Source organism: Erythrolamprus reginae, chromosome 4 (assembly GCF_031021105.1).
Source record: "Erythrolamprus reginae isolate rEryReg1 chromosome 4, rEryReg1.hap1, whole genome shotgun sequence".
NCBI lineage: Eukaryota > Metazoa > Chordata > Lepidosauria > Squamata > Dipsadidae > Erythrolamprus > Erythrolamprus reginae.
Window position 1 is genome coordinate 935,668 of NC_091953.1, and position 20,422 is coordinate 956,089.

At 52.8% G+C, this 20,422-nt stretch overlaps 1 protein-coding gene across 2 annotated transcripts in view; it reads right to left on the reverse strand.

The window, feature by feature from the left end:
* Positions 1-20,422, reverse strand: part of LOC139166159 (nuclear pore complex protein Nup98-Nup96-like) — a 40,546-nt gene continuing 20,124 nt past the window's right edge. Inside the window, exons 17-32 of one of the 2 annotated variants that reach the window (XM_070749389.1) lie at positions 20,075-20,213; positions 17,838-18,015; positions 16,934-17,098; positions 14,785-14,961; positions 14,342-14,504; positions 12,652-13,075; positions 11,953-12,173; positions 10,951-11,229; positions 8,959-9,116; positions 8,225-8,368; positions 6,901-7,040; positions 5,969-6,190; positions 4,344-4,585; positions 2,779-2,933; positions 2,576-2,687; positions 1-1,139 (exon numbers count right to left, since the gene is read on the reverse strand). In XM_070749389.1, coding sequence (XP_070605490.1) covers positions 922-1,139; positions 2,576-2,687; positions 2,779-2,933; positions 4,344-4,585; positions 5,969-6,190; positions 6,901-7,040; positions 8,225-8,368; positions 8,959-9,116; positions 10,951-11,229; positions 11,953-12,173; positions 12,652-13,075; positions 14,342-14,504; positions 14,785-14,961; positions 16,934-17,098; positions 17,838-18,015; positions 20,075-20,213 — 3,137 coding nt within the window. In that variant the 3' untranslated portion in view covers positions 1-921. Of the gene's footprint in view, positions 1,140-2,575; positions 2,688-2,778; positions 2,934-4,343; positions 4,586-5,968; positions 6,191-6,900; positions 7,041-8,224; positions 8,369-8,958; positions 9,117-10,950; positions 11,233-11,952; positions 12,174-12,651; positions 13,076-14,341; positions 14,505-14,784; positions 14,962-16,933; positions 17,099-17,837; positions 18,016-20,074; positions 20,214-20,422 lie in introns of both variants that reach the window. The other variant, XM_070749388.1, reaches the window with a different exon arrangement.

The following is a 20,422-nucleotide window of genomic DNA, read 5'->3' on the forward strand; positions in this document are numbered from 1 at the left end:
AAAAATGCTATAAACATTTTATTGTTATTTAGAAAGCATTTCCAGAAAAACAGACAAGAAAATAATTTGGATCATTTATTTATACTTTTTAATAAAAACCTTTCCATAATCTTCATGCGTAACAACCTTCCTGGAACCCCCCCTCAAGCATCCATGCACACGTTCCCCCCCCTCATCCAGCTGCAGCCCCCCACCCCCGGCGCCCCCCTGCAAGACCCCCGGCCGAGACTGTGCAAAGGGGGAATGAGGCCGGTCCCCTGGGCAGGTGGTGAGCGCACGGAGCCCCCTCCCCACAAGTGGACGGACACCCCCCAGGGCTGCCCCGGCTTCAAGAGGGAGAGACCCCCTTGCTGGGGGTGGGGTGGGGGATCTTCTCCAGCCCTGGGCGAAAGCAAGTCCAGGGGCCGGACTCCAAAGACCTCTCCACTTGGGCCAACCGATGGGGAGGGGCCATCATGAAAAGACCCCTCCCTCCAGGGCCACCCCCCTCCCCACTCTCTGACCAAGCCTCCAGTGAAATCAAGGACTATTTACACACTGATTTCTAGCCTCCCCCTCCCCCCTTGAGTCAGTTCAGGGAGGGAGGGTCTCGGTCGGTCACTGCCCCCCTCTCTTCTTCAGCCTGCCAAAGGCCAGACCGGTGGGGGGGAGTGGTCATCACTGCAGGGTTCTGGGGCAGCAGACTTTATTGAGGCCACAGAGCAGTGGGGAGGAGTGGGGAGGGGGGGCTCACAGGGGTCCCACCGCAGAGCCTGGCCTTAAGCTCCCTGCGCCCCTCCCCTCCCTCCTTGCCTTGCAAGCTAGATACCCCCCCCTAAAAGCAGGAAGGCAGGTGGCATCCTGTAAGCCCTCCCCCCACGCACTGGGTCCAACGGGGCGCCTGGCCGGGACCCCCGACGGGCAGCAGGCGGGGGGGCTTCCTCACTGGGCCGCCACCATCAGTTCCTGCAGGTAGGACTGGGTCAGCCCACGGAGCTCCTCCAGCGCGTAGTCCTCCGGCATGGGGAGCTGGCTGATGTGGGGGGCCAGCAGGCGCAGAGGGACCCTCTGGAGGTCGGGGGTGGCGCCCGAGGCTGGGTCCGGAGGGTGCTGCAGGCTCAGCACCACGCGCAGGATATCGGCATTGCGCTTGGCCATCTCTGCAGGGGGGGTGGGGGAGAGAAAGCAGGGGGCAGCCGGTCAGCCCAGGGGCAGGGAAGGCCCCAGTCCCAGGCAGGAGGCAGCGGGGTCGGCGGAAGAGCAGGGGGCTTCGGCCCCACGGAGCCTGGCTCATTTCCCAGGAGAAGAGGGAGGGGAGGAAGAGGGGACCCTGCCTGGACCAGGGAGAGACGCACCAAGAGGACGGAGAGAAGACAGGGATCCATCCATCCATCCATCCATCCCTCTCTCTCTCTCTCTCTCTCTATCCATCTCTCACTCCACCCATCCATTTATTCATATATATATATCTCTCTCTCTATCCATCCATCCTCTGTCTGATGTATATCTATGTGTAATCTCCCCCCCTCTCTCTCACACACACACACAAATCTATCTATCACCTCTCTGTCATTTATCATTATTTCTATTCCCATCTGTCCATCCACCCAAAATATTTAATCCTCTTTCAACCTGCTGGGGGCAGATCCTAATCCTAAATGAAAAGACGGATACAGTTTTATATTAAACCTATTAAGCTCAACTGATTCCCCATGGGAAGTCTAGGGCGTGGTCATCTAGTCCAGCACAAACAATCATCCTCCGTGCAAACCTGCCTTCCATGGAGGATTCATGTGGACTGCACGAGTCCAAAAGAGGGCCGTGAAAATATCGACTTGACCACTCGCATCCTGGACACAAACTCTTTCAGCTCCCACCCTCAAAAACCTCACTACAGAGCCCTGCACACCAAGACAACTAGACACAAGAAGAGTTTTTTCCCCCAAACGCCATCACTCTGCTAAACATTCCCCTCACCACTGCCCAACTCTTCACGAAGGCTGCACCGCCATCAGCCTTGTCCTCCTTCCCACCCCCCCTCTCCTCCCACTCAGGACTGTGTGAGTGTCACTTGTTGCTGGTGTCCTTAAGATTTTTATTAATATGGATTGTTTCCTGTTTATTTGACCCCTGTGACCATCACTAAGTGTTTTTACCCCATGATTCTTGACCAATGTCTCTTTTTCTTTTATGTCCACTGAGAGCATCTGCACCAAGACAAATCCCTTGTGTGTCCACACTTGGCCAAGAAAGAGTTGTATTCTACTCCCATTCCATTCCATATATTCTATTCTATTCTATTCCCATTCCACCTAATGTCTATTCTCTCCAAGGTGTATTGTGTATTGGACAAAATAAATAAAATAAAATAAATAAAATAATTTCTCTTCTCCTCTCCCAGAGGCCTGGGTGGGCTCTGCAGTGGGGAGAAGCTGCCAGGGTCCCCTGCTGGTCGGGCAGCTTTTCTCTTGGGCAGGGGTGGGGGGAGAAAAGGGCCCCCTCCCCCCACAAGGCCCTCGCCTGCCCAGTGCTGCCCGATGGCTCCACACAGAGTAACCGCGCGCCCCGTCCTCCCCAGGGTCACGCCCGTCCTTACCCGACTGAGCCAGCCTGTCCTTGGCCCCGTGGCACTGGACCAGCTCTATCCGGCCGCAGAGGGAGATGACCTTGGAGTGGAGCTCCTCCAGCTCGTAGCTGGTGCAGTCCAGCTGGAAAGAGACCCAAGGGAAGGGGGTCAGCACTCCTGCCCCCAGGCACTTGTGGGGGGTGGGGAGAAGCCTTGCCCAGTGGCCCCCTGACCTGCTGGATCCTGCTGACCATCTCGATGACCTGGAGGTAGTCCAGGAACACCAGCCCGGCTGTGTCCCACCCCTGAATGAGGCTGCAGCGCTGGGGGCTGGCCAGGTCCTCCAAGAAGCCCTTCAGGTAGGTGTAGTCCTCACGGATGATGGCCTCTGCGGAGGGAAAGGGGAGCAGGGTGGGTGGGTGCGTGTGACTAGCTGGGGCTTCCAGTGCAGAACTCAAGCCAGCAATGGAGGGTTAAGGGAACTGAAGAGCTGCTAGGAGACCCTCCCTGATGCTGCCTTGTGTCCACGACTATGCCACTGTGAGGATGGCTGGGTGGAGCAAACGTAAGGGCTATGTGCTCTAACAGGGGGGCCGGGAGGAAAGGATTTTGAAACTCCCTGATATATTTCCCTGTAACTTGCAATCAAGGGAAGGTGCAGTCGTAGGGCCGAGCCCTGGAGAAATAGCGGCAGCTGAGGAAGCAAGTTGTGGCCACACTTAGCTTCATTTTTGCTTGTGCCACTATAATATTGTTTTGTGAGTCGCCCCGAGTCTTTGGAGAGGGGCGGCATACAAATCTAATAAATTAATATTATTATTATTATTATTGACTCGGCCAGGCAGCGCGGTCCAGGTTTTTTTCCTCTTAATTTTCCCCTGACTTTTAAACATTTTAATAGTTCGATTTTGCCCCCTGATTTATTCCATTTTTTTCACAAACTCCCTGTCAATTCCCTGATATTTCCCAAACCGCCGATTTCCCTGATAATTCCCTGATTTCCCGCTTTGCTGGACACCCTGTCTAAAATGTTGGTCTGTATCTGTGTTGAGTAAGGCTTGCATTGTATATTCTATTTATTTTTTATTTCATTCTGTTTTGTCAACTATGTTTTGGTGGTATACAGAGATATAACAATATTTATATACACGATACTGGTAGGAGAGAAACATTAGGGGAGGGGGCGGAAGGCAGGCTGGTGCACTTATACACGCCCCTCAATAGGAGAATATTGATTGCTGTACAGTAGTAGCCCTAGATACGAGCATAATTGGTTCCAGAAGGGAGCTTGCATCTCCAGCAAACTCGTATCTGGAACAAATGGCTTTAGACTTTGCTTTTCCCCTCTGGGATAACCAGAAGCAAGGACTCTTGCGCCACCTAGTGGACGCTCGGCTCGTATCCTGAATTTCAGCTCGGAACTTGAACAGAAATGTCTCTCCCCTCGTGGCTCGTATCTTGAAATGCTCGCATGCAGAGCAGCTCGTATCTAGAGGTACGACTGTATTTGTGAATGACTCGGACTGTTACCGAGTACAATATTTGAGCCACTCCAAGGCCTCGGAGAGGGGCGGCATACAAATCTAATACATTATTATTATTATTATTATTATTATTATTATTATTATCCTAATGAGTAATATTTATACATTAAATGTATGTGGCCTGGTTATCTGAAGAACTGCCCATCTCTCTGGGACATTAGCTGGACACCTGCCCCCTCCACGCTCTCCCCTGCCCCCTCCACGCTCTCAACTGACTCCTCCTCCCCTAACATCCCCTAGTGACTGGCGCTTACCCGAAGCCAAGTGCCGGACCACCAGCTGGTGGCACTGGTTCCAGTGTCCGGCCTTGAAGAGGCAGAGGGCCTCGCGGGTCTTGTCGCCCTCCCTCCGGGCCCACAGGGCCTTGGCCTCGTAGATCCAGGCCGGGGGCACGCACAGCTTCTGCGTCAGGAAGGCCTCCTTCTCCCCGGACTCGGGCAGCTCCAGCAGCTTGCAGTGGCGGTTCAGCAGCTCCCGCACGGCTCGCTCCCGTGTCCTGGGGAGGAAAGGGGGAGAGAGGGGGGTCAAGCAACCGGGCTCTGGGACTTTCCGTTCAAGGACAAAGAGCAGCCCGTCTCAAAAAAGGACCCCCTCACTTGCGACCCATGGTCACGTCATCAAAGTTCAGAGGCCTGGCTGCCGGTCCATAAATATTTGTATTTATGACGATCATGACCCCCATTTGCGAACTTCTAACCAGCCACATCAAGAGGGAGCTCACATTCACCTCACAACTGTGTGGCTAACTGAACAACTCTTGCAGGAAAGGTCAAGAAATGAGCCAAAATTCACAATTCTTTCTTAGCAACAGGAAAAAAAATTTCTTAGCAACAGAAAGATGGATAATTAAAGAATAGACACCAAAATAGAATCAAGACTTCCACGATGGATTTAAGATGTGGTACTTGAGATTGATCTCGATGCACTTGGGAAGTTTATTCTTCAAGATTTGAAGAATGAAATGATTTGGAACAATGTTGATTTAATAAATGATGGTAAATTATGAATAGCACATGATAGTTTAAGAAAACGACACAAATGAGGATTGGTTCCTAAGAGGCCTGTGGTTAAGATAAAGCAAAAGGGAAAAAATAAATGATTCATTAGGAGATTAAGGAAGAGGGAGAAGCAACGAGGGCTTAGAAATGAAAAAGACAAGAGGAAGAAGAAATGGCAAATTAAGCTAACAAGGATCATGGGGGGAAAAACCTGTTGGAAATTCATGGGTAGAAATTGTAGGTGGCAAAATTAGACTTATATTTTTTTCTTTTTCTTTTTACAAGCACTTCATTGCCTAAAAATATACCTGGGAAAATGCGTTACATTTATAAAGAATTTATGATTGGTTAAAATGTATAATTATGTATTTACTGTAATATCACAATATTTGAAGGTACAGTGACACCTCTGCTTAGGAACTTCATCCGTTCCGTGACCAGGTTCTTAAGTAGAAACGTTTGTAAGAAGAAGCAGGTTTTCCCATAGGAATCAATGGAAAAGGAAATAATGGGAGCGATTGGGGAAACCACAGGGAGGGTGGAGGCCCTGCTTCCTCCCAGGAGATTCCTAGAGAGGCCCCACGGAGGCTTCTCCCTGCCTTTTCCAGCCCTGTTTCCTCCCAGGAGATTCCTAGAGGGGCCCCACGGAGGCTTCTCCCTGCCTTTTCCAGCCCTGTTCCCTCCCAGGAGATTCCTAGAGGGGCCCCACGGAGGCTTCTCCCTGCCTTTTCGTAGGTAGAGGTGCCACTGTATATGGATTTATATACGGATCCACAAAAAAAAATCTTTTACAAAAAAGAAGACATTCCGGGTTCAATTGGGGTCACAAGTCGAGGGCTGCCTGTGTTGTCCAGGCGGCCACAGGGTTGGGGGTCACTCACTGAGCATTGGGGGTGTGAAGCAGGACGAAGACGGCCCACTCCCACAGCCCCTCCCTCTCCAGCTGGGCTGCGTAGCTGGCGTTCAGCACCCCCTGGCACTGCTCCGACAGGTGGGTGTAGTTCAGGGCCCGGAGCGCCTCCCACAGGTGCCAGCTGAGACGGTGGTCCAGGGGGTCGGCGGTGACGCTGTGGGGGTCCAGCAGCTGGTGTAAGTCATAGCACCTGCAAGAGAAGCCCCAGGTCAAGCCCCACCGAGGGGGAACATTTCCGGCCCTGCCTTGAACTGTGGGGTCCCTGGTGCCCCATGAGCTGCAGACGTCTCGTGACCAATCTAGGTAACGTCGCCCGTGATTAGAGGGCTTGGCTAGCACTGAGGAGGCCAGTGGAGCCTCTGCAGGAAACGCACCCAGCTCAGAGAGCACCGGGGGGTCCTCAAAGTGTGGGCAATGAAAGCCCCCCCCCCCCCTGCACTTCTGCCAAGAGCAGAGCTTCCCTGGTGAGAATTAAGGATCAGCTCGGATTTGGAAGGAGGGCGGGTGGCGCTCAAAGCTCCAGACTAGAAATGGTGAGCTTCACTCTTGCCTGAAAGGGCAGGGCTGGGCAGCTGTGGCCCCTGGACTTCAACGCCCAGAATTCCTGAGCAGGGATGAGAGTCCAGGTAGTGACCAGAAGTCCAGAAGAGGAATAGAATTTATTTTAGAATTTAAATAGGACTGGGGACCGCAGGAAATCAAGGCAACCGAGGGGGAGGGAGGGGGGGAATTAAAGAGGCCCACATGTTGCTTTCTCTGCCCCATTTCCAGCAGTTAACGTTCGCAAGAGCCCCAGGCCTCTGGGGTGGGGTGGGGAACCCAGCGGGGGGGGGGGGACCTCCAGGATTCCTGGCCGTCCAGCCAAGGCCCAAGGGGGGAGGAGAAGGCGAAAGGAGGCACCTGTCGCTGTACAGCTTCAGCAGGTGGAAGCAGACGTCTCGCAGGGGGCGCTGGTCCTCCTCCCCCTCTGCCATGTAGCCGGCATCTTCGAGGTAGGGGGGCAGCGGAGGGCAGGCGTACCTCTCTCCATCGGGGGAGTCCTGCGGAACAGAGCCCAGGGTGGGCAGGTGGCCCCTTTGCAGGCACAGACACTCTGACTCTTGGGGAGGGGGGGCGCGATCAACCCCCCCCCCGCTCCCAGAGCTCCATCCAGGCCTTCTCCAGTCACAGGGAAGCCTCACCCCCCTTTCCACACACACACACCCCCAGGTCCCTGAACAAAGCTAAATGGGAGCCCCCCCCCCACTCTGGCCAATAGACCCTCCATCACCATGAGTAGCCCCATGTTGTGTTTAATGAAAACACGAGTCCTTCCCTTCCCTCTGGGTGCATAGATGTCTCTCTCTCTCTCTCAGTCTTCTTCTCCTCCCCCCCACCCTATAAACTCTCCCCTCCCTCTCTTCCTTCTCTCTCTCTTCTGCTTGAGAAGGCTGGAGACCCTCAAGGCCCTTCCTGCCCCTTGACCCTCTTGCCCTCTCTGTTCTCTCTCCCTCCCTCCGTCCACTTGGTTCCCACGCCCACTTCTATCTTCCCTCCCTCTCTTTGCCTCTTTCTCCCCGACTCCCCCCCCCTCTCTCCCTATATATATATATGTCACATGGTTTTGCTGAATTTGGGAATTAAGGGAGACTAGGATAGATCTATTTCGGCCTTCTTCAGCTAGCCATACCCTCACTGGGACACACAGATACACACACACACACACATTTTAAAACTGTCCATCTTGTTGTTAAAACAAACCACAGATGGTAAAAGATCAAATGAAAATGAATGAACCACACTATAGAATATAAATGAGGAGGAAACCTTTTTAAATGAGTGAATTTTAGACCATAAGAGGAACGTATTGATCTACCCAGGAGACTCGTAGGCTGAAGGAAACGTTACTCGGTTGGCATCTATGCTAAATGTTTGGTATTCAAATACTTTGATATAGATTTGTATATATTTAATTTTTGTGGCTGTGTGTGTGTGTGTGTTTGGCTTCTTGTATGTTTGTCGTTTTTTGTATTTATACTCAATAAAGATTTTAAAAAAAATAAATAAAACAAAACTGCCCATCTCCCTCCCCGAGGGGACAGTAAAAATGATCACAAGGACAGGGAGGAAGAGGGCTTCAACCCCATCGTCCCCAACCAGTGGCTGGGGATGATGGGGATGCCTAGCATCAAGTGAAGGAGGGAGGCCCTCTTCCCAAAGCAGGCCCCGCATCCCGACCACCGACCTGGAAGGCGGCTTCGTACATGCTGAGGGCCTTCGAGAGGGGGGCGGTGGAGGGCAGCAGGTACCACAGGTGGACACCCAGAGCCCTCTTCCAGTCCAGTTGGGAGCAGACGTTGATGGTTCTCTTCTCGGACAACTGCCACACCTGGAGCAGAGAGACAGAAGGACATGAGAAGAAGAGGAGCCCGGCTGAAGGGGGCCAAAGCCCCTCGAGTCCATCATCCTGTGTCCCACAATTGGCCCCACAATTGTCCAGGGGGATCTTGAGTAGAAGGAGAAGGCCAGACCCTCCCTTTCCCTTGACCCCCAAACAATGGGACCCAAGGAGACCCTGCGTCAACCAACATAGAGGTGGCACTTGGACCTCCGTTTCAATCACCACCTATGATACACTCGGCATCCCTGAATCTGTCACATGCTGCCTTGAAGCCATGAAGGCTGACAGCTGTCACGACCTCTCCTGGAAGGGAATCCCATCAACCAAGGACCCTCTGGGTGAAGAAGAAATATCTCCCTTGATTTGTCCTCACTTTCCGACCTGTGAGCTTTAGGGAGTGGCCCCCTCCTCCTAGTTTTTCCTCCATCCCCCTTTTCTATCCCCTGCGTGATTCCATCCCCTTCGGTCAACCCCCCCCTCAACGCTTCTGTCTTTCAAGGCTGGAGAGACCAACGCAGGCTGAGAAAAGGGGCCAACGCCGGGGCAGCAAGGAAGAAACCAGGCGCCAGACAACTCACCGGTTTGCCCGCCAGGAGGCAGAAGATGCGCAGGCGCTCGTCCTGGATGAAGCTGTCGGCTTGGAGCTGCTGCCAGTCGGTCAACTGCAGGGCCAGCAGCTCCCGGGCCTCCTGGCTGCCCACCAGCTGGGAGAGGAGCAGAGACAGGCGCAGGTCCCCTGCAACGGAAGGAGCCCCTCAGCACCCAAGGCAGCCCCAGAGCTCCGGGAGCCCCACCCCACCCTCCTCTGCCCCACAGCAGCTGCCGTGACCCGTCACAGGCCGAGACCAGGAGAGAGGGGCCGGGGGGCCTGGCAGGACTTTCCCTGGATACGCCCCCAAAGAGGCTCTCTGTCCGAAGGTCAACGAGACCGCCTTCTGCCCCCTTGCTCTCAGCGCCTGCTAAGGGCCCACAGAATTGGTCTCCTCCAGGTCCTGTCAGCCAAACAGTGTCAGCTGGCGGGGCTGCAGGGGAGGGCCTTCTCTGTGGCTGCCCCAGCTCTCTGGAACCAGTTACCTCCTGAGATCTGGACCAGCCTCACCCTACCGGCCTTCTGGGAAGTGGTGAAGACTCGGCTGCTGCGACAATCTGGGGTGGCAGATCAGATGATGGTAACCATCGCGATCCGGCCATAAATGATATGCAGGGGCTTCGCTGTTTCATATTGATTGTTTTAAAACCGTTTCATAGGTTTTGGGTGTTATTTGGCTGTTATATTTTGGGTTGTAAGCAGCTCAGAGTCCTTAGGGCAGTGATGGCGAACCTAGGGCATGGGGGCCACGGGTGGCACCTGGAGCCATATGTGTTGGCACGCAAGCTGTTGCCCTAGCTCGGCTGCAACGTGCATGTGTGTGCCGGCCAGCTGAGTTTTGGCTCGCACAGAGGCTCTGGGAGGGCGTTTTTGGCTTCCAGGGAGACTCAGGAGGATGGGGGAGGGCGTTTCCCCCCTCCCCTGGCTCTAGGGAAGCCCTTGGAGCCTGGGGAGGGCGAAACACGAGCCTCCTGGGCCCAGCAGAGGCAGGGAAACAGGCCCAGAGGGCCTCCGGGGGACAGGAGAAGCTGTTTTCACCCTCCCCAGGCATTGAATGATGGGTGTGGGCACTCACGTATGTGCCATAGCACAGGCCCCCGCTCTTTTGGCCCCCGAGGGGGAAAAGGTTCGCCTTCACTGCCCTAGGGAGCTGGGCGGCATAAAAATAAAACAAACAAACAAACAAACAAACTGGGCTTTCTTGTTTTTTCCCCCTTGAAAATGTTTCACTTCTCGTGCAAGAAGCTTCTTCGGTTCTGTTTCTATTCGTTTTTTCCCTCATCACCCTTTTCCTCCCACTTAGGATTGTGTGACTGTGACTTGGTGCTTGTATCCTTAAGATTTACACTAATATGGATTGTTTCCTGACTGCTTATTTGACCCCTATGACAATCATTGTGTTGGACCTCATGATTCTTGATGAATTTATCTTTTTCTTCCCCCTGGGCCATTACAAGTCATGCAGGGTGTGTCTGTGTGTATGTTTGGTTTTATAACAGGGGGTTTTAGTTGTTTTTTATTATTGGATTGTACATGTTGTGTTTATTATTGTTGTTAGCTGCCCCGAGTCTGCGGAGATGGGCAGCATACAAATCCAATAAATTATTATTATTATTATTATTATTATTATTATTATTATTATTATTATTATTACCTTGTGTGTCTCATCATCACACTTGCCCAAAAAAGAATTCTATTCAATATTCTATTATGAGAAGGAAAACAGTTTAGGAGAACCAGGGCCTCCTGGAGGGTGGAGAGTCTCCCTAGAGCCTTAACCCGGATGCCACTGCATGCAATCCTTCAGTCCAGCCGCCCCCCTTACTCGGGCCTCTCTGGCCCCTCTTGTCCACCCACAGGGTTACTGGAGGAGCAGAGCAAGTCCTTCTCTACCAAGGGGGTGGGCAGGCACAGAAACGTTCGGACCGAGATGCGAATGGCCCCTCAGCCACCAGGCCCCAGGTGGGCAGGGGGGTCTCACCCGACTGCTGAGCCAGGCGGCAGGCGTTGCCGATCTGCTTCCCGGAGAGGTAGCTGAAGACGGCCTCCGCAGGGTTGTCGTTCTGCTGGAGCGAGACCTCCTCCTGGATCCGCTCGGCTGCTGTCCGGGAGAGCCAGCGGGAGAAGGCCCTCCGGCGCTCCAGCCGCAGACCGTAGTCGCCGGGATCGTCCAGCCGCCCCTCCAGCTCCTTCAGGTGGCCCCAGAGCGCCTCGCACAGGCGCCAGACCAGGCCCCAGGCCCTCACCACCCCGGCTGCTGCTGCTGTGGAGATTGGGGGGGGGAGCGGCTGTCAGTCATGCTGGCGATCCCCCACGCTCCCTTCCCTTGGGGAGATTTTGCAGGCTGCCCTCAACTTGCATTCAGTGACTGGTCAAAGTTACGGTGGCCCTGAAGAGAGCCTCCCCATCGCCTGACCCTCCCCACATTTATGACTGGCCCCCTTTTGTGACTGCCTGGCGAGCCAACTCCACGCGGAAGCCAGAGTCACTTAACAACAACTATCAGCCACAACGACTCGCTTAACAACAGTGGGAAGGAAGGATATAAAATGGGGCAAAACTCATTTATACCTTTTCTTTATGAGTTTTAATCAGGGTTTTAGAATTTAGACTGTTTTTTAATGGTTGTTTGTAATTTACATTGTTGTAAGCCGCTCTGAGTCGTTCAAATTAAATTAAATTAAATTATCCGCTGCCTTGCTTAGAAAACCTGGTCGTAAGTTGAGGACCAGCTGCCCTTTCCCAGGTAGCCTCCCTGGGTGGGAGTGGGATTCGGCCGGTGGGTGGAGAGCTGGACCCTGCCTTCCTCCCATCCCCCGTTGGCCTTTCCCAGGCTCTTGCTGACCCCCGAAATAACCAGTGGCTGAACCTGCCAAGCCATCTAGGAGGGGGAGCCCCAGCGTCCCCCTTGGCCTTGCTGCTCCCGGGAAGGGGAGACCCTGGCCACAGTGCCCCCCCCCTGAAGTCCCCCCAGCCCCCTCACCTTCTTCTCCTCCTCCTTCCGCCAACGCCTCCGAGGCCCAGGCGGCGTATTCGTGGATGGCTGCCACGCCGGGGTTGGGGGCCACGAAGGGGCAGGGGTCATCCAGATGGACGGTGCTGTGCTTCAGCTTGATCTCCAGCGGGAGGAGGTAGGCGCGGTCGGTGGGCTCGCCCTCCAAGGTCAGCTTCTCCAGGTGGAGCTTGAAGGGGGAGTCCGAGACCCTGGGAAGGGTATCAGGAAGACAGGAGGAGGTGGGGGGGGGTCATTGGCTGCCCCCCCAACTCCCGTGCTTCCCTTGCTGCTGCTGCAGAGAATTTAGGGGGCTGAGGAACAAACCCTACCCTGTGCAGAGAAATGCCCATCAAAAGTGCTTGGAACTACCCGCCACTGGACGTTCAGACTCTCCACCTCCCCACCCCCGTTGTTAATCAGCCCCTAGAGAAGAGCATTTGAGTGTGTTAGCACCATGTACATAACTGGTTGGGCTTGGCAATCTACAAAGCAAACCAACAATGTATGTATAAATGTATTGAAACGCTATTGCTTTAAGGGCTAGTGTTACGGACGTCCACAAGGGGGCGCAGAGAGTGGGGTGGCCCAAACGCAGTGGAGAGGCCCACAGGGTCCCCCCTGGCTGTACTGGGCAGGGGGAGGCACTGCCCCACGGAACCCCCCCAGGATTACAGAGCAATGACGTACTGCTTCGGAGCCATGGCGGCTGGCAGGAACCCGTACTCGGCGACCTCCCCGTGATCCTCCGGCTGGCTCAGGGGGCTCAGGCGGTCTCCGCTGTGGGCCAGGAGCCAGTTGGGCCCCCAGCCCACCCGGAAGGAGCGTCCCATGAAGAGGGCCATGTCCTTCAGCAGCCGTCCTTTCCCGTAGGCGACCGACCTCTGCAGGGGCACCAGGCCGGCCTGCCTGCGGACGCCCACGGTCTTCAGGGGCACCTCAGGAGCCGAGTGCGGCAGAACGAAGGCAGAGGCCAGCGGGGAGACGGCAGCCCAAGGCGGGGCCTGCAAAGCCCCGCCCAGAGAGGGAGTCCTGGGGCTGTGGTGGTCCTGGAGGGAGGTGCTTGGCAGCAGGAAAGACCCCGTGGAGACCCTCGACTGCAGCAGACGGCTACCTGCAAACAGGGAAGGGAGTCAAAATGGCGGCTGGAAACAACGGGAATCCTGGTAGCTGCATCTTCTCGAACAAGGAACCAGGGAGACCCCAACAGCAGCTTCTTGGGAACAGTACTACGCACGTAATAGTTTGGGTTTGGCGATATATAAACAAGCTAACAATTCAAAGTGCTGGTAATGACCTATAAAGCCCTACATGGCACCGGACCAGAATATCTCCGGGACCACCTTCTGCCGCACGAATCCCAGCGGCCAATCAGGTCCCACAGAGTTGGCCTTCTACGGGTCCTGTCGACTAAACAATGCCGTCTGGCAGGACCCAGGGGAAGGGCCTTCTCTGTGGCAGCCCCGGCCCTCTGGAACCAACTCCCCCCGGAGATTAGAACTGCCCCTACTCTTCCCGCCTTCCGCAAGAGGTTGAAGACCTATCTATGTCGCCAGGCATGGGGGGAATAATTATCTCTTCCCCCCACTACCACCTTTTTTTTCCTGACTGTAATACACGAGAATGGTTTGATTGTGCAGTAATGATTGTTTTTAATATTTACGGGTTTTAAATTTCATTTTTAATTTATATTGGATTTGTGCTCTGCATATTGTATTGTTGTTGTTGTGAGCCGCCCCGGGTCTTCGGAGGGGGGCGGCATACAAATCTAATAAATAAACAAATAAACAAACAAACAAACAAACAAATAGCAATGAATGCTTGTATGTATTGAAGCACTAAGAGTTAGTGTTGGAGATGGCCACAAGAGGGAGCCAGAAGCGTGATTCTCTGTGTTATTTCTGTTTGGTATTGCTGATTCATTGTGACTGCTGTAGTAAGAACTGTGTGTTCAATGCTGGTTTATGTATTTGTAAGATGTACAAGCAAGGCTTGTAGTATTGTTAATGTATTGATAGCTATTGACTGATTTGACTGTGTATAATTGGATTGTTTAACTAGACTATGATATTTGCTAAAGTACTGTAAATACAATTTTATATACATTAAAGTGTTTGGTTTAAATGACCGAACCCTTTATTCATATCTCTCGACTACCTGCTGGACATCTGCTAGAATTCCACGTTTCCTTTGCGCCTGTGTATCCTGGATACCTCAGAGTCGCTCTGCACACTCCTTAACGGGTGGTCAGCCCCCCCTGCGAGGTCTCTAAGCTAGCCAGGTTCTCCACACCTCCTCCGCACACTCTAGCTGGAGACTCCACCACAAGGCGCTCTGAGCTTGGCTATTTTTTCACCAGGTAGGGGGTCACTGGCCGTACCTGGGGGGCGGCTCTTCCACCCTCGTGAAGAAGAGGAGGAGATGGGAAGCCTCGGAGAACAGATCTCTGGGGAAGTGTCCATTTCTGCAGCTGGCTTGCCCAACTGGCGATCGGTCACCCAGTCCAGCTCTTCCTCATCTGCCAGCAAAGAAGCCTTCATGATCTGCAAAGAAGACACAGGACACAGATTCTGAGAGCCGGGAGGGTCCTCAGGGGTCTTCCAGCCCAACCCCATCCGGCTTTTAACTCCGTGGGTCTCTCTTCCTTTTATAAGTTTTAAGTTGTGACTGGCTCGTCTTTTGAGGCTCATCAGGTGCAGGGGTTTTAAAGGAAGCCTTCTGCTCTTTCCTGGATAAAAGCCAGGGCAAACAAGGGGGAAACGGAGCCCCCGCCCTGTGTGGAAGAACCCCACTTCCTGTAGGCAACGGAGGCAGAGCACTCACCTGCAGCGTGTGGGGGTTGATGTCCAGGGAGGAGGCGATACGGGCCGAGGCCGGCAGGGGCTCCTGTTCCTCCATCCGATTCTCTTCCGCCAGGGACTCAGGCGGCAGCTCCTGAGTGACGTCCACCATGTCACTGTCCATCTCCAGCCCCTTCCCCAGGTGGTCAGCCTCGGGGCTCTGCGGGGGTCAAGGGAGAAGGAGACCTTCCTCATCACTTTTTCTCTGGACACGCCGGCACACCCGGAACATGGGATTGATTTATTTTAATTAATTCAACTTCTATGCCCCCCCAGTCCTGAAGGACTCAAGGCGGCTTACGACCACAATATAAATACAAAACGATAAGAAGAAGTCAAACTTAAAATCTAAAAAATTATAAAACCCTAATTAAAAAACCCATAAATTAACCAATCACAACATTCATACAAAACATTCATACAATTTGGCTATGAAAGTTATTTATTTATTTATTTAATTATTTTATTTATTTATTTATTTATTTATTCAACTTCTAGGCTGCCCTTCTCCAAGGACTCAGGGCAGCTTACAAAATAAAAAATAGGAAAGTGAACCCAAGAACAAGTGGGCACAATCTGCGGTGAGTTGGGGGAAAGATCAGAAGCCACGTGAGAAAATATGATTTGACTGAAAGAGTAGTAGATGCTTGGAACCACATGACACAGTAGAAATCGAAGTTAAGACTAGAGCAATTTAGAACTAGAATCCATTAAACATGCGAATGGGTGCAAGGGAACATCATTATGTGAACAGTTAACCCAGGTGACACACTGTTCACAAAGCCCTTGTGGAGGCTAAATGAAAATGTACAAGTACAGTATTAAAACTATTTTAAAAAGAAAAGGACCTGCCCTGATCTGACCCCTTAGGGAGGGAGGAAAAACCTTCGACTCTTATTTGGTGAAAGCAAAGGGGCTTTTACTCGGGGTGTTGGTTGCAGTAAAGTCAAACCAGCCCTGAAATTTCCCTGCTCTTGCTAGATAATAAAAATAAAAGGAGGTTTGCCCCCCGGCCCAATTCCTCCCCAGTGTGGCCAGTCCGATTCCAGCCAACCTGAGCTGGGCAGGATGTTTTTGAGAACGTCTCACCCCTGCACCACCATGGCTCAGAATACATACAAATATCCATGCTTCCTTTTGAGAGGGGCCTTCCCATTTTCCCAGCCCCTAATTTCTACTTCTTCTATTAAACTGGGGAACAGCAATTCCGTTGTCTTAAATCTGTGACTTGTTTTCTGGATCCAGAAATAACCACAGTTTTTGTCCATCACATCAACTTTTTAAACTAGAGGAGACCCTCAAAAGTCATAGAAATTGTGCATATAAAGGAAAGTAAAAACTTACCAACTATAACATTTACAAAAAATAATTTTATTCATACAAAGGCTATAAGAGTTACTGCAAATTAAATTGTCTTCATACATATAGTTGTTTTTTTACCGAATGGTAATTATACATATTAAGGTAAAACATTTTGCTTATAGCTTTTCTGGAGTGTTTAATCTGGCGATTCTCACTTGATGCTCCAACCATGGTCATCCCATCCTATGTCCATCCCACCTGCCTTGATCCTGTGCCTCCACAGCCTCCAAATCTTGGTGGAATCTTTCACCCTGCTCATCACTGACTGCACCAAGATTTTCCGGGAAGTGAGCAAGAGGGCTTGGTCAAAAATGCCATTTGATGCTCGTGTTGCCTAATTAACTATATTATATATCATAAGGCGTAGGGGAAAAACTTTGACGTGGTAAAGAAACCAGCAGGCCTAATTAGCTATAAAACTCAACAGAAATTGTGTTGCCACTTGTTCCCCAGTGTTATCTACGAGGTTTTATCGGATGGGGCCGGTCCGAGAGACCCCTTAGTTGCCTCTGACTCAGGGGACTCTCTTCAGGTGAGGAGGGGGGAGCCTGCACCTTGGACAGGAGACGCTGGGTGTGGCCGGCCATTCCCCGGTCTTGCCTCCGCCCCCCTTCAGCCACCTCAGCCAAAGGCCCTTCTGGGTGCAAAGGGGGAAAAGGAGCAGGACCGCCCCCAGAGAACCCATTTCCAGCCTGCTTGGCTTTAGGTAGAAGCAGCCTTTCAAGTGGCCATTTTAAGAAGGCAGCTGGTTCCCCCCCCCCCTGACCCACCTTGGAAGGAGGGGCCAACTTCCCAGCTGCAGCCATTTGCTGAGACACCAGCTGGCCTGGCAGGGGCACCTGGGCAGTTTTCAACTTCTTAGCCTCCACTTTGGCCAGGTTGTCCTCGTCTTCCTCATCCGAGTCTTGCAGGCCGTACTTTGAGAAGTGGACCACCTGGACGGAGGAGGGAAAGTTGGTTTTTTTACAAAGCAGAAGGTCAAAAGAGCAGGTGGTTCTCCTGCAAAAACAAAGCCCTGCCCATCAACCTCTGAAGAGTCAACAACAGCAAACAGTGATGGGTTTTTATTAGCACTTTCACTGTCATTATAATAGCACTGATGTTGTTGCCTAGTTGGGTCGTGAAACGTCTGCGAGAAAGCCACCAGGGACCCCACAGTCCTCCCCTCTCCATCTCTTTGCAACCCCCCCCCCTCACTCTGCTAAACAAATATTTCCCTCAACAGTGCCAGACTTTTTACTAAATCTGCACTTCTATTTCTACTAGGTTTTTCCCTCATCCTTCCTATCACCCATCTCCTCCCACTCAGGGCTGTAGGACTGTCACTTGTTGCTTGTATCCTAAGATTTTTATTAATATTGTTTCTTCATTGCTTATTTGACCCCTATGACAATCATTAAGTGTTGGACCTCATGATTCTTGACAAATGTCCCTTTTCTTTTATGTACACCGAGAGCATCTGCACCAAGACAAATTCCTTGTGTGTCCAATCACAGTTGGCCAATAAAATTCTATTCTATTCTATTCTTCAAGGCACCCAAAATATACGTTTCCACACGCGACCAAAGCTCTTCTTCCGCCCGTTCCTTATGGTGTCTAAAAAGAACGGGGGCTCTGACCGCCCCACGGCCTCTGCCCCCTCCCGCTTTATATCTGGTCAGAAGAGGGGGCTACCTTGAACACCCATGAACCGGTTTCGGGGCGGTACTCCTTAAACTGGGCCCCCTGCTTCCGAGAGACGGCTTCCAAGCGGCCTTCGTAGTTCATCTCGGTCAGCCGCTCTGGGCTCCGGATGGAGAAACGGGTGGTCTTGTCCGTGGGCCAAACTCCATCCAAGGTGACTTCAGCTCGCCTGCTCAAAAGAGGAAGTTGGGGGGTGGGGAGAGGGGGTGTTGGAATGAAGACAGGTAAAAGCTGCAGTGGGGCAAAATAGTCTTTCGCAGCTGGTGTCAGGACAAATATGAGAAGAGCAGGTCCCATCCCAGTGTCTCCAGCAGGGTTAGTGGAGAGTGTTGGGCGAACCCATTGAAGTTCGAACCCCAAGGCGGGAGGCGAAGCGCTCGAGGGGGGGCTGTGTCAGGCTCCATCAATCGGGCAATGGCCGGGAGCCGCCGAGAGAGAACTAGGGGCAGGGATTTTCGGCATCTCCCGCTTGATGGAGCCTGACGCAGCCCTCCAGCGCTTTGCCTCATGCCGGGCCAGAGAAGCAGGTTCTGCCAGCCGGCTATTCAGGATCCCGTCCAGCAGCCCTGATGTCCCCCCCCAAGCTGAGTCGGCATGGTGTTCGAGCAAACGCCGAACCTGAACACGGACTTCTGAAAAAGTCCGGGTTTGGTATGCCGAACCCCGCAAAGTTCGGCACAGGCCAGAACTATGTACGTTTGGTTCTCCCAACACTATTAGTGGACAAAGAGAAGACGTCACACCTCCGTTGCATCAGTCAGTGATGGTAAACCTATGCCATGCCAGCCCCAGGGGGCACACAGAGCCGTATGCAAAGCACACGAGGCCTTGCCCTATGTCTGCTCCAAAGCGTATGCGTGTGCCAACCAGCTGGTTTTCGGCATTGGGAAAAGCTGTTTCGCCCTCTGGAGGTTTTAGGGAAGCTTCCTGGAAGCCCCCAGAGGGCAAAAAAACCCCCACCCAACGAGCCAACCGGAAGTTGAGAAAAACGGACTTCCAGTTTGGCCTTGGTGCTGTTTTTCTCACTCTGGGGCTGTAGGAAGCCTCCCTGAATCCTCCAGAGGGCCAAAAACAGCACAACGGGCAAACCCTTGTTAATGGAATCGCTGGAGTTGTTCAGTTAGTAAGACTGTTGTTAGAAGTAAGTCCGGCTTCCCCACCGGTTCTGCTTGCCAGAAGGCCGCAAGAGGCAGTCCTCACACGACCCCAGGACACTGCCAGGGTCATTTAGTAGGAGTCCAGCCTGAATTCTGGTCATGTGACCATGGGGACAGTGCAGTGGCTGCCAGCATCCCTGGTCATTGCTATTTTTTCCAGTGCTGTCGTCAACTTGGAACTGTCACTAAATTAAGTGTTGTAAGTTGAGGGCCACAGGTCCAATGCTTCCTTCATCATCTGTTCATTTTAACATGACATCAATTTAGTGTCTCAATATGGTTTTTGTCATCTTGCTGGAAGTCGCCTGGAGTCGCTTGGCGGTGAGACGGATGGCATATAAATTGAGCACCCTGCCTTTAACCCTACCGAGTCCAGGAAGCTCTTCGCGCGCTCACTCACGCCCTCAGGCCTGGACTACTGTAATGTGCTCTACATGAGGCTACCCTCAAAGAGGGCTCGGAGACTGTACAGTTGGTTCAAAATGCAGCCACGTGACCTGTAGTGGGTGACCTGAGGTACAGCCACATCCCTCCAACTCTCTGTGGGCTGCATGGGCCACTAGCCGGTCTCTGAACGCCATGCCAGGTGCTGGTTACATGGATTAGGACCAGAATATTTACGGAACCGTCTGCTACTTCACACCTCCCAGCGGCCGATAAGGACCCACAGAATTGGCCTTCTCCAGGTCCTGTCTGCCAATCAGTGTCAGTTGGTGGGACCTCGGGGAAGGGCCTTCTCTGTGGCGGCCCTGACGCTTTGGAACCAACTGCCTCGGGGGATTTGCACCATCCCTACCCAACCGGCCTTCCGGCAAGACCTGGCGTTTCCATTGGGCCTGGGTCCACGAACGGTTGAGGGTATGTGTGGGGTTTTTATGGGCAGATTTCTTTTATACTTCTACTGTGGCTGATGCTTTTTAATTGTGGTTATTACTGTGAGCTGCCCAGAGTCCACTGGAGTTGGGCAACACATATAAATTTTACTAACTAAAATTAAAATGAAATAAATGAAATAAATCTAATAAAGTGAATATCGGAAGAGCTCCCCCCCCTCCCCCTCCCGGGCATCACCTGTTCAAGCCCTCCCCGATGGGGGGCTTCGCTTCATCATCTGGGTAGACAATGACCTCTTTCCGGCGGATGTGCACGACCTCGTCCAGGTTCAGGTTGGTCAGGTTGATTTGGCCCTCGAAGTAGATGGAGCCGTAGGCTAAAGGGGGACGGAGCAAGAGCCCGCACTTGTGAACCGGCCACCCAACGAGCCACCCAGGGCCGGGCACAAAAGGCAGGAGAGGGAAGAGCAGGCAGAGGTGGGGGGCGGGGGGGAGAACGTGCCATCAGTTTGGAATCACCGCGCTGCCACAAGAGATCCAGGCCCAGCCCTCCCTCCCTCCCTCCCTCCCTCAATTCCACTCACCC